The 12,829-nt window shown below is 46.4% G+C and overlaps 2 protein-coding genes across 4 annotated transcripts; one reads left to right on the top strand and one right to left on the bottom strand.

The window, feature by feature from the left end:
- Positions 1-680: 680 nt before the first annotated feature.
- On the bottom strand, positions 681-4,040 carry hmgb1a (high mobility group box 1a). The gene is made up of 5 exons (XM_058087468.1): positions 3,915-4,040; positions 1,976-2,152; positions 1,646-1,794; positions 1,380-1,554; positions 681-1,310 (listed from the first exon to the last, which is right to left on the bottom strand). The coding sequence occupies exons 2-5, from the start codon at positions 2,120-2,122 to the stop codon at positions 1,149-1,151; spliced, it is 633 nt and encodes a 210-aa protein (XP_057943451.1). The 5' UTR covers positions 2,123-2,152; positions 3,915-4,040; the 3' UTR covers positions 681-1,148.
- Positions 4,041-6,487: 2,447 nt separating this feature from the next.
- On the top strand, positions 6,488-12,474 carry uspl1 (ubiquitin specific peptidase like 1). Of its 3 annotated transcripts, none has more exons than XM_058087465.1 (9): positions 6,488-6,706; positions 7,570-7,721; positions 8,037-8,159; positions 8,309-9,074; positions 9,213-9,329; positions 9,616-9,745; positions 9,835-9,960; positions 10,056-10,216; positions 10,375-12,474. In XM_058087465.1, the coding sequence occupies exons 2-9, from the start codon at positions 7,596-7,598 to the stop codon at positions 11,880-11,882; spliced, it is 3,057 nt and encodes a 1,018-aa protein (XP_057943448.1). In that variant the 5' UTR covers positions 6,488-6,706; positions 7,570-7,595; the 3' UTR covers positions 11,883-12,474. The 3 variants fall into 3 exon arrangements, with proteins under 3 accessions (XP_057943448.1, XP_057943450.1, XP_057943447.1); XM_058087467.1 differs by having other exon boundaries at positions 7,544-7,721; positions 9,213-9,323; XM_058087464.1 differs by having other exon boundaries at positions 7,544-7,721.
- Positions 12,475-12,829: the final 355 nt, after the last annotated feature.

The following is a 12,829-nucleotide window of genomic DNA, read 5'->3' as shown; positions in this document are numbered from 1 at the left end:
GTGAGGCCTATCATGCCATCTATACATGCCGTGTGTGTGTGCAGTAATGTGTGCGTACGTTCTTATGTCACAAAGCACATAATCCCTCTTATATAAAAGAGTTTCTCTGCAAAGATGGTGGCCAGTATGTTTGACCATGCATGTGTTCTGTCCAGCCAATATCACAAATTGTCTTTACACACATAATAATCCTCACTTTTGATTGACACTGGTGCTGGACGTCCACGTTTTAGACGGGCTTCCAAATAATCTTTCCACTGCCTGATTATATCTTCAGTTGTGGTCAGCAGGCCTCCATGCTCACTGCATCCTCATCCTCTTTCTGAGGCGTAGGATGGTTTGCCACAACCAGAACCTTCAAAGGCGATTCACTCAACTCCAACCACCTGCGTCAACTTCTTGCTGTTTCAGGAGTCCCACAAGCCATCCATCCCCGCCATGACTGGCACCAACCACAGCTCTGATGAGGCAATCTGGCACATTCTGACTCAATATCATGGTGCGCCATCCCCACTCGAAATGACATATTTATTGTTTGAATTAGCTATGAAACAAAACATTGATGTGGATGCTTGCATAATGTATATTGCTTTTAACACCTTCAATGTACAAAATGTATGCCATAATTAGTGGTAGTTTATAACAAAAACAAACATTATTAAAAGTAATCAATAACAGAGTTATTAAAAAAATGTTTATTGACATCAGAAGCAATTTAATTTTTAACAATAAACAAGGCTTTTTTTTTCTTTTGCTATTACAGTGGTACATAAAGATCAGTAAAACTGTGATACGTCAATTGTGATAACATGAAAATGAAAAACACAGAAAAAAACAAGAAAACACTCAGATCTAAACGTTATTTTTTTATGTGCTGTGCACGTCTAGCTAGGCTAAATACTGTAAGCCCCGCCCCCTTTAGGCTGACCCAGGCAGGATAGGAAGTAGCGCTGGAGAAAGAAGACACAGACACCAAACGTGTGTAGTGTTAACTATACAAAAAGGAGAAAAAAAAACTGTACAGCATAAAAACAACTGATATACACAGCCTTTTTCTTTTTTTTTGTCACCCCTCTGGTACTAATGGATTTCTTTCAGTAAGTGAAGTGTGTACAAGGGGCTTAAATGCTTTACAAACAATGACACCTCTACTCGTCATCATCCTCGTCGTCATCCTCCTCTTCCTCCTCCTCGTCCTCATCATCATCTTCGTCGTCATCGTCATCCTTCTTCTCCGCCTTAGCCGCTGCTTTGGCCGGAGCGCCGCCGCCGCCGCCCACCTTGCCCTTGGCGCGATACGCGGCCACGTCCTGCGGGCACCAATGAGTGAGAACGTGGCTCCTTCTGGCCCTCGGAGCGTCTGGCGTGCGCTTGCTTACCTTCTCGTACTTCTCCTTCAGCTTGGCCGCCTTCTTCTCGTAGGGCTGCTTGTCCTCGGAGGCGGTGCCGTTCCACATCTCGCCCAGCTTCTTGGCCACGTCCCCGATGGTCAGGCCGGGACACTCGCTCTTCACCTTGGGGCGGAACTCGGAGCAGAAGATGAAGAAGGCTGATCTGGATTTTAGAAAGAAAAAAGTTTGAAAGGGTTTCTTCACGGTTTTAGGGTGGTGGTGAGGTCTTTTAGGGAGTGGACGTGTGGACTTACGGGGGCCTCTTGGGGGCATTGGGGTCCTTGAACTTCTTCTTCTTGCCGCCCCTGCCAGCAGGGGTGTAGTTCATCATCTCCCGCTCGTAGCGTGCCTTGTCCTGCTTGGCCAAGTCCTCAAACTTCCCCTTCTCCTTGGCAGACATGGTCTGGAAGGAGAACGGTATTTGAGAGCTTTTCCGTGACAAATGGCCTGTAAAAACTGTTAAACGTGATGTTACTGTAGTACTAAGTAGTAGTACTAGCACTATAGGTGTGACGACTCTCCTGGGCCATTGCTTTCAAACAGTCTTGGTCTTTAGACTCCTGGCCTAAACTTTACAGACATACCTTCCATCTCTCAGAGCACTTCTTGGAGAACTCGGCGAAGTTGACCGACGCGTCGGGGTGCTTCTTCTTGTGCTCCTCTCGGCAGGTCTGCACAAAAAAGGCATAGGAGGACATCTTGCCCCTGGGCTTGGTGGGATCTTTCCTCATCCTGGCGGAAAACACCTACAGCAACAAAATCTGGAGGAGGATGTTGCAAATTGGTGGATTAAGAAATTTCAATAATAAAAAAAAAGATATTGATACGACAAGACTAACAGTTTGTTGACTGTGATCAATCAAGCTGAATTTAAGTTTGAAAATCGAGTGAAAGTTGTGTTTTGCAAAAGTATTAATTAATTAGTGTGTATTTTTTTCATCCGTCCGATGTTGACATGATGCATCTTAAAATGAGGGCAGAGAACAAAAGCGGCGTCCTCCATGTGAATATAAACACAAGTTGTCCACTTTGTGATGTAAGACGCTCGCCTGTCACCGCTCAACTTCTTTACGTTGACGTATCTAAGATTTTTTTTAAAGCATGAAAATGAACAAAAATGCACCCAGGCGGCGGTTTTGTCAGGCGATCCACTTTGTGACACAAAAAAGACAAATCACACATAAAATGTATTTATTACAAAGCAACACTTTAAACCGTTATCCTACACCAGCAGCCACTCCTTTCTGTTTGTCCTAAGTGTGAGGAAAAAACGTCATATTGTGTGTTTTTCAAAAAAATCAAATCAAAAGAATTCATTTTTTATTGTTAAATGTTGTTTAAAAGCAGCGCTAAGTTGTGTAGTGCTCCGTCGTAGTAATGGCGCTCGGGAGGCTCTCGTTGAGGAAAAGGAGGTCACAACGACGGCAATATTTCTTCTTCCATTTTGTGAGAATGGCCTCCTGATGAAAGAAAGTCCCCCTCAAATGTCTCCTTCCGCCGTGCGCCAAGCTCGGCGACGCGGACAAAACCCCCGTCGAGCCGCCCAAATGACGACCGCCACCAGCCGGGTGTCTGCATAGCCTTGTCCGCCTCGTATAGCAATGCATTGGGTCTGTGAGCGCGGGGAGCTAGTGCTCGTCTATGGCTCCTAATGGCCGCTCGTCTTCATGCTAGCAGAGAATATGGCTTCTTCTCTTTGTGTCAGCCATTCGCTGCACGGTAGAGGGCAGCGCGACCGCTCCGCGTTTGGATGCCGACTGAAAGACTCCACGGCGTCGCAAAGAGCTCAGCGAGGCACCGTTGGAATCGCGAGAATCTAATCTACCTTTTGCCGCTGTCGGGCGACACAGTTGCGGGCTCGGCGAGCGAAAAAAGCCGCTTGGAAAAAGTTGAAGCCAACTGCGCCTTCCCCATTGCCTCCACTGTTGTTTCCTATGCCAGTACAGTCAGCCATTACAGTAAAGCGCAGCTCGCCAGGCTTTTTCCCCCTCTCTGCCCAAAAGGCCAAACGAGTGTACAAACACGCGTCCTGGTGTCTTTTTGACGCCGTCTGTCTTTTTCTCCACTTTGCGGATATTTTGATGTTGTTTTGCCCGCGCCGCCGTGACATGACAGCTGTGTAATGCACTGCAATGGCAGCCTCGTTTCTTCATTGTCGCTAACCGTCTTGTACGTCAAGAGATTTCGGCGATTTTTTTACGCGATACCACACAGTCATTAGACTCCATTTTGTACACACCACACCATGGGATTATTCGAAATTTTTCGCTTTTGTCAAATCGGCGTTTTGTCGTCGAATTTTCGCGAATCTAATATTTATTTCGTGATTATTACACAGCGTCTGTTGCCACTCTCGCCGATGGACGAGTAACATTGGCCGGCTGTTTTGTTGTTTTTAAAAAATGTTTACGACAAGAAAAACCGCGTCAAACTATCAAAGGCTCCCGAGTTGTTAGAAATAAGGGATTGTTCCGGTCGTCCTGGTGGTTGTGGACAGTAGAAATTTTGCGGGGTTGTACTCACCAGAAGACGGAGGCTGGCTCTCAATGCTTGCAATGGCTGGCTGTGTGAGGCGATACGCAGTGTCTTCACTCCCAGCTTCTCCAGCATTACTCTCCACGGTGCTCGCTCGCCATTGGTCGGCGCCCGGCCAAGCAACCCTGTCATTGGCTGAGGTCTTTTCATTGTCCTAATAGAAGACGAGCTGCCATAGGTGGACTGTGCTGCGACGTCACTGAGCTTTCCGGGGGCGCGTCAATACAAAAATATTGGAGTGAGCATGCTGGAGCTGCTTGTACTCCTGCTAGACTGCTGCTATAGTGCACACACCGTCTTTGCCGTGGCAGTCAGTAACCCTCTTCTACTGACTGGGTGCAAACCTGTCCCAAGACTATCAAACGCCAAGCCAGCGACCTTCGATGGAGTCTCCCTCACGACACCAAAGTGGCTCCATTGTGCTTTCTGACCCCCGAGCTCATTTGCTCATTAGCAAATGAACACTTTGAAAGTGAGCAAGTGTCTCACCTGGAAGAGACACGACATGATCGCGACCTACCACCCGCCCCCCAGGTGGTGCCTTATAGAGAATTGAGGACTGACTTAAGGTAAAAACATTCACACTATAATATGTATACTCTAGCATCTGTTTACTGAATCTTTTGTCATCTATGTTATATTCATCAGCGTATGGGCATCACACCCTTATTTTGGATATTAGATTCTATATGTCAAATGTAAATCTGTAATGTCCATACCAGGTCAATATGCTGCACATCTATGCAGCACACGTCTATTCAAGCATCTATATGTCAACCTGTACATTAAGTCACTGTGCACTTGCTGTTTATTGCACTTAGATGCCAAATTACATCTAGTTACCTTGTACTTGTGCATGTGCGATGACAATACATTTGAATCTAATTTAAACATATGGGTAAAGTCTTACACTCATTGTATGTATGTATGTATGTATGTATGTATGTATGTATGTATGTATGTATGTATATGTATACAATGAAATGCATTGTGGCCAAACATATTGTGTAGCGTGATTACACGACTGCAGTTTAGGTGCAATAAAAATACATCAACTGCATTTATTTATGCATAGGCCAGTGGTTTATCCATAAAGAGTGGTCACAATATTAGAAACATATCTCAGTCTGGTACAGTGGAGTTGTGGTGGTGTCTTTTTGTAAAGGCAGATGTTTTATACAGGATCTTATGAGATGGCTACCAGCTGGTTTGTAGCACACTTTGCGTCATACCTCAGTACATCAGCATGCTAATATAATATTTAATATACTGTATATACCTATGTTATGTCTGTATTATGATCACCCACTCTAACCTTCTGACCCGGTTTGTGTAGTTGTACTTACACACACACAGCAAGTAGGGGTGTCCAAACTTTTTCCACAGAAGGCCACATATATAAAAATTGAAGGATGCGGCCACTTTGGTACATTTTGTGCATTAAACATGCAAAAACAATCCAATGTAGGTCAATATACCAAGCTACTGTATCTGGATGTTTACTAATATATCTTATTATAATGATTTCAATTTCTAAAAGGAGCTGTGGGCCACAAATAGAGCCCAAACCGTATTTTGGACACCCTTGCAGCAAATTGTGCATGTAGAACTCATGTATGGTTTCTTGTTAGAATGTGGTGACGTGCAATGACAGTTCAGGCAAGAGCTAAAATAGTGGAAAAACATGAAGAAAAATCTTGTGATCATAGAGCTCCACACAATGAAGAGATGTCCAATAAATATGCTTGAGTTTGGCGTCTCATGTGAAAACAAAGACACACAGCAGACGCCTTTCTCTTCTTCCTGAATCAAGAGTGGAAAAGGATGACGCGGATCCAAAGCATCTGGGGCCAAATGTCTGCTTGTGATGGTGCTGCCTGTCTGCCTGCTCCTCGTGCATCAGGAGGTGCCACGGCAGGAAGCTCAAGTCTGCTCGTGAGGCGAGGAGGCGGCCGGTTTATGCATTCTAATGAGTGCTCCCTGGGAAAGATATGCTAATTCATTTTGTCATCAAGAGGAAAAATAGAGGACAGGAGAGCAGCTCATTCAGGAGGGGCTACTGTGCACGGGGGAGGGCACATGCAAGAGGCAAGATTGGATGGTGCAATAAGACAGACGTGTATGCCAATGTCTAGGTGTGTGTGTGTGTGTGTGCGCTGGATGGAGTGGGATGTGTAGGTTTCACCCCACATCCAGCTTGTTATTAAACCCCATTATCGCTGGCCCAGTCATTGTATTGTTATGCAAACATGTTTTCCATGTACTCTTACTCGTAAACTGCTTTACAACTATGTGAGGTCTTTTGTTACATCAGTGTAAATATAGTGTACATATTTTGCAGCCATTTAAGACACATTAAATAGACAGTTGTAATTGTTTCATGTGACAAAACACTAGCATATTTGAATATTAAAACACGAGAAAAACATTAGGACAGTTGAGTATCGAGAAACACACCTTGTTGTAACACGTCCTGTCATGATGGTGATTAGTGTCAGTGCTAGCGACGTCAACCAACAGTCCTGCAGTTCATTCTAACCACCAGTGGGGGAAGCACCAATTCCGGGCGGAACCATTTTGTAGGCAGTCGGAGGAAGATTTATGGTGCTGCACACGCGCCGGCAACTTTGGACGGATCCACAACGTTGTCAAGACGAAATGTCTTGGCTATTGTGATTGTAGTCAATCACAGGTAGGATTGCTAGTTTTTAAACAGTTGTGCGTGTATGGATTTGGTGGGTTTATACCACAAAGACAACTTCGCATCAAGACTGACTCTGGTATGTATTCTTTTTCGTTCATTTAGAAAGGTTTCTACTCCATGTGGAATGCTAGCATGCTAACAGACACCACCACGCTACTATCTTTGTTGTTGACTCTCCAGTTAAAATTTTTTAAACATTACTATGTTTTCACCGAATGTATAATTATGAGTCGGCGTTTATAGTTTATAGTGCGAGTTGAAGCAATTAGATAGTATATCACTTAGTCACAATTGTGATGTGGTTGCTAAATCACCGTGATAGATGCCCATTAACTGTGGAACGCCAACAGAGGTCATTATGGATGCTTGATTCATCACATTCATCTTTAATGTCGCATTTTTTTCACCCAAATTGAGTTTTGGCTGGGTTAGCTACGATGGTGCTATCACATGTGTAGCAACAAAATTTGGCTTGGGACTCATTCATGGATTTTTCATGTGATAGTAATAGTACAGTTGTATGGCGGCCGACAGGGGGTAAACAACACAGAAATGATCCAAAACATACTTCAACCCACACATACAACTGCACGAGGGAACAAAACAGACGGTTGTCCAGCTACAAGGGCTCTAGACTTGAAGGATGGCAAGCTTTAAAGGCATGGTACATTTTTCTTTGATATCTTTGGAAAAAACACCTGACTGAAAAAAAAAGTTTGCTCAAGATACTAGAAAATATGTCCCTCGGGTCTGGTGCCCCTGGTACCCCGGCAAATGTTTCACTAAGATTTTTCAAGACACCATGTTTGTTTACATTGTTGTTGTTTTGTTTAGAGTGATTACTCATGTAGAAATGGCAACAGAGTCACACACACTGCACCTAATAACTGTGTACCTAATCATTTGGTTTCAGTATCCCTGATGTGGTCACTCTCTCAGGTACCTCGGAGGAGAACCAGGCTGTTATGGTGATATTGGTCGAATGGCAGCGGGCAGACCACTGGAGAAGCGTCAGGATTCCAATGACTGGTGACTCAGAAGACGCCAGTTTGGGGGCTCTGGCCTCTCCACTGGTGGGGTATTTGGGAAAAGTCAGTTGCTCTCCTCACTCGCTGTTGTCACTTGCGCAAAGCTGAAATTGTGTTTGAAAGTCACTGTGACAAAACAGTGCCACTCAAAATTCTCTATAAAAAAACACAAGGAAATCTTTGGTAAAAGGCGAAAATTTTATCTCTTGAACAAACTACATTGGCTGTGTTGACAAGAACACATGGTTACTGTTGCTACGCACTGGTTGGTACCTGTGGGCAGCACTCTTACGATCCCAATATTGTTTTCAGTGCTAGTTATAATAATTATCTAATGAAGTGATGTCTTATATTATGCTGTGTTTTTTTCTTGGGAAGGTTCAAGAGAGAGCGGCATCTCTTGACAGTTGTCCATGGTGCGTGTCCAAAGGCCAGACCTCAATTCTGCACTCGTACCGCATCAACCTGCATGAGTCCATCACACTGTGCACCAACCCTCAGGTCAGTCTCCATTCCTCAATGGGAAATTTCACTCAACTGAATAAGTTTGTTTTGCCCCAACAACAAAACAGCTCTCCACTATTACACATGATTCTTATTACCATAATTGCATTAACACAACGGACTGATGGATTTGTATTCCCAAACAGTGCCTCTTCCCTCTGGTCAGTCGCCCCCTGGAGGATGTTTTGGCCAGCTTGGTTCCAGCACAGTCAGCAGCTGAGAGCAGGAGGAGGAAGGCCTCTGCCCTGGAGGAAGAAGAAGAAGAGGAGGAGGAGGTCAGAGCCAAGTGTCTGCGCTCCAATGACCTCCCTGGTTCTGATCTGCCAAGTGTGACAGACATCAACAATGCCGAGAGCAGCGCTCCAAATGGGACTGCTAACAGCCATCATGAGGCGGCTGTGACACATAGCGAACACACAGCGGTCCCACCCGGACCGAAGTCTGGGCCGCACGAGGGTGGTGCTCCAGATCAGACAGCACTTTGTGATGCTGGTTCAGAGAAATCTGATTGTACTACAGCCACGAGGGGAGCCCTGCAGGGCCCATCAGATGAAGAACTACCCCTTCCCCTTTCTGAGATGACGACGCTGGCTGTCGAAACGGACATGACAAACATGGACACCCACAGTTTGACCACTCCGCAGAACTGCCCGACAGCAGAGACGGATCAGGGAGCAAGGTTGGGAGCAGATGGAGAGGCAATGGACCTGGTGTCCATCCCTGAGCACCTCTTCTGGAGGAACAGTCACAACTTGTGCTGGCTGGATGTCCTGCTGGTGATTCTGGTGCACTGTCGCAGCCTGAGGAGGTGTAAGGCTCAACAGGAGCCTCAGCAAGCGGCCATCTGGCAGCTGATGAGCGGCTACGACGAAGCCTGCGCTGCCCTCCGTACTTGCCAGCAGACAGGAAGTAGTGAGTGTGATGTGATAGCATTGCAAGCTGGTGGTTTTTAATTGAATGTTCTTCATATAAGCATAATATAATCCAATGTATATATTTTGAGTGCTTCATAAAGGTATCCCAGAGTTTAACATAAAGCTATTTGTGTAGATGGCAGCACCATGGCGCCACGTGATGCAGTACAACACGCCAACGACCACCTGCAGAGCCTCAGAACATCAGTCTTTGAATTGCTGCAGCCTCTGCTGCGCTGCAAACTCGGTGAGGGTATGCAAACATTCCAATATGTGAGAATAATTTTGCAGTGAGGTTCATGGCTGGTGAGGCACCGACTCCTATGGAGTCGAACTTAGGTCTGCTTTAAGGCTGTATTTGATTTGGGATTGTGCAAACAATCGTTAAAAATGATTGGAATCATACAGAAAATACATTTGACAGTTTTGAATTTGTCATGATACCTCACCCGCCTCACCTGGCTGCACATCGGTGGTGTAGGTACGGAGTGCCCCCCCCCGCCAGCGTTCTAGCCTCTGCCTCTCTTTGCCCTCCTCAGGTCAAAGGGAGAGTCCCGTCTTTGCCATGCCGCTGTTGCTAGCAAGGGACTCATGGGCGGAGTCTCTTTTCCAGACCACCTTCTACTGGGAGTTTGAGTGTGCGGATTGCCACACGGTCACCAGAGAAAAGTAAATGCACTTGCTCGTTATTCCCCATGGTGTGATACACGCAGTATGCAGTCAATGTTTGTATCAAGCATTTCCACTTTTTCCCCCAGAGTCACAAAAACACTCGCCACTTTCACCAACATCCTGCCTGACTGGCACCCACTCCGCGCGGTTCACTTGGCGCCGTGCAATGTGTGCCATGCGAAGAACCGGAGGAGGAGCATGACACTGGAGAGGTGAGAGTCAAACCTTCATGTTTCTGAGGGTGGTCCGGCAAGGTGTGTCGGTCTACGCTGCTATTCTATTTATTTATTTATTTGTCCTCCTCCAGTGTGGCTCCAGTGTTGGCGCTGCACTTTGTTGAGGGTCTTCCCCACAGTGACGTGGCCATGCTGGCCTTCACCTTCAAGGGGTGCAGGTACACGGTCTCAGCGGTGGTCCAGTATGACCACAGCGCCCAGCACTTTGTCTCATGGACGTGCAGGCAGGATGGTAGGTTCTGCCGTTCCTGTCCTTTTCTGTAATATGAAGGATAGATGTCATTAATAGATCATAGCACTTCCCATGTGGCCTATTTAGGGCATTTGTGTTTGCATGTTGTGCTGTATTAACCATCACCACATGATGTTAATCCTGGCTGCTGCTTTTAGGATCCTGGATGGAGTTTGATGACTTGAAACATCCCCACAGCGTGGTCCACCCACAGCTCCCTGTTCCTGCTCAGGAGATCCACATGGTCTTCTGGGAGGCGGAGGAAGACTCCGGGCCTCGTGTGTGTACTCCTTCCTGCACGTTGCCACAGTCCTCCCCAACTAGGAGCATGCTGGACTGCAGTGCGAACAGTCAGGCGTCGGATCAGTTGGGCTTTGTGTCTATGCTTGTTAATGACAGCATCATCTCCATGGACACGACAATGGCGGCAGCGGCTGTGGACGCCTTTGAGGGTTTGTCCAGTGATGATATCATCACACTCACACTCACGGAGATCAACGAGGATTCAGTGATGGATCCTGCAGTTATGGACTTGAATGATGTTCCCGACGACGCGCCAGATAGCTCCTCCCTCTTACCTGCTGCAGCGCCTCACAGCGTGGCTGTGGAGAGCCCACCCTACCCCAGCTCTGCCGAGTCCAGTGACGACACGACGAAAGATCCCGACTTTGAGCCGGCTAGCAAGACAACTCAGAGGAGAAGCAAAATAATCATCAAACAACAACAAGCTAAAAAGTCATCCCAAACAAAAGCACAGCTTCCTGCTTCTCTGCCCTCGCAGGAAGTGGACACTACCCTTGAGGAGGACACTCAAAGTGAACAGAGGACGTCACCCGTCTCCTCCACTGACACCACGCGGCCACCTTTGAACCAGGAAGATCGCTGGTCCTACCTGCTCAGCAGATATCATGTCAGTCAAACTAACAAGCTCCGCCCTACTGGACCCTCTAACCCTGTCAATCAAATCAAGCCTGCCCCTCCCAATCCAATGAAGAAACCTCAGGTTCCTGCACCAGTCTTCCAGAAACCTCAGCTGCACACGGAGGGCAGGGATGACCTCCCGCTGAAGGCTGCGGAGAGGTTTGGAGCGTTTGGCATGCAGAGCCAAGCTCCACCACAATCTCCTGCACTTCCTTGCAACTCCTCGGTAGCTGCGTTGGCGACGAAGACCCTCCCTGATGTTTCACTATTGAAGAAACATGGCAGCCCCTTAAAGCTTCTCACGGGCCTCAGCGACACAGAGGCCCTGCGCTACAAGCTCCTCAAGAAGCTGAAGGCCAAGAAGAAAAAGCTGGCCAAGCTCAACCAGCTGCTGGGTCAACAGGGCGCCGCCCAGCTCCACCCCGACAGCGCCCAGCTCCATCCCGACAGCACCCACCTGGGCTCACCTGTCACAGTCACCTCCAGCACTTATGACGGCTCCACCTGCGACAGCATCCTCTCCGACCTCCTCTCGCCCGCCCCCACACCCAGCGACCTGTCTCCCGACAGCTCAGGCTTCCTCGACATGCTCACCAGCCGCCAAGATGGTGCCGGCAAGGCCGCCACGCAGATCCTCAACGTGGCGCCTAATGCGGAAAACTTCCTGGACGAGTTTCTTACGACATCTGGAGCTGAGCAAGCGATGGAGACGGAGGCACTTAGCGCCCTGGAGCTTTTCTTTTAAGGTGGTACCGAGCAACGTCATCCTCCTTTGCTCATTGGACTTCTTTGTTTATAAATTGAACATCATCTGTGTTTGACCCGAGCTGTATTTATTTTGAATTTGGTTCAAATGTAAGTTGGGACTCTTATCATAGACATGCAATAACTCCAAATTTGCCAAGGACTTTGCTGAGACTGCTTTTGTGTGTGTGCATGTGCTACGGACATGACATGTACGTGAATCCCAACATCGTGAGTGACAGCCTTTTTAATGGAAAATGTACAAATTTCCACTTAAAATTTGTAATTGTGAAAATTACAGCCATTTTCTGTACAGCATTTTAAACATTGCTAACACATGCTAACCAGCGGTGGTAGATTTTTTTGGTTTCCCTTGGAGCGAATTGCACAAGGTCCCTCAATTTGTGTTGCCTCCATATTTATTTGGACTAAGTTCTAAGTAAAGTACTTATAGAGTCTTCTAGATCCTCAACTAAATGTAAATGAATTAAAGATGGTTTTATGTCATTGGAAGCAGTTGTGTATGAGATCAAATGAAATGATGTACCGGAAGTGGATTTTTGTTGAAGTTGAATTAAATTAAGTTCATTTTTGCCAATGTTTTGACTTCTACAGAAACAAAAAGAAGAATGTTCATTGGTTTCAGTTCTAGTGGTTATTACAGCAGATAACGAGATGGCATTAGCTGAGCTGAGCAGTAGAGATGGGATTTTTGGCTCTTTGAGGGGAGCCGGATCTTGGTGAGCCGGTCCTTTCAAAGAGCCATTCAAAAAACTGGCTCATTTGGCACATTTTTATATAGTTTTAAAAAGCCAGCCTGGCCTTAACTCACTTTATCTTGGAAATCACTGGAAGGAATGAATTTAGATATCCCACCAATATGAGTTTTAATTATTTAGAAATACTGATTATAACTTTTTAAAGTCTGATCTGGATTCATTGTAAATA

This window comes from Doryrhamphus excisus, chromosome 11, assembly GCF_030265055.1.
Source record: "Doryrhamphus excisus isolate RoL2022-K1 chromosome 11, RoL_Dexc_1.0, whole genome shotgun sequence".
Classification (NCBI taxonomy): Eukaryota; Metazoa; Chordata; class Actinopteri; order Syngnathiformes; family Syngnathidae; genus Doryrhamphus; species Doryrhamphus excisus.
The sequence above is the reverse complement of the archived record's forward strand: the minus strand, read 5'-3'. Positions and strand labels throughout refer to the sequence as shown.

What these genes read in the sequence shown, in the direction of transcription:
- hmgb1a (XM_058087468.1), bottom strand. Translation starts at nt 2,122, where the DNA reads ATGAGGAAAGATCCCACCAAGCCCAGGGGCAAGATGTCCTCCTATGCC. An exon ending in AGTGCTCTGAGAGATGGAAG is followed by an intron (nt 1,795 to 1,975) that starts GTATGTCTGTAA and finishes TTCTCCTTCCAG; the next exon opens with ACCATGTCTGCCAAGGAGAA. An exon ending in AATGCCCCCAAGAGGCCCCC is followed by an intron (nt 1,555 to 1,645) that starts GTAAGTCCACAC and finishes TCTAAAATCCAG; the next exon opens with ATCAGCCTTCTTCATCTTCT.
- uspl1 (XM_058087465.1), top strand. Translation starts at nt 7,596, where the DNA reads ATGGTGATATTGGTCGAATGGCAGCGGGCAGACCACTGGAGAAGCGTC. An exon ending in TGGTGGGGTATTTGGGAAAA is followed by an intron (nt 7,722 to 8,036) that starts GTCAGTTGCTCT and finishes TTTCTTGGGAAG; the next exon opens with GTTCAAGAGAGAGCGGCATC. An exon ending in AGGAGCATGACACTGGAGAG is followed by an intron (nt 9,961 to 10,055) that starts GTGAGAGTCAAA and finishes GTCCTCCTCCAG; the next exon opens with TGTGGCTCCAGTGTTGGCGC.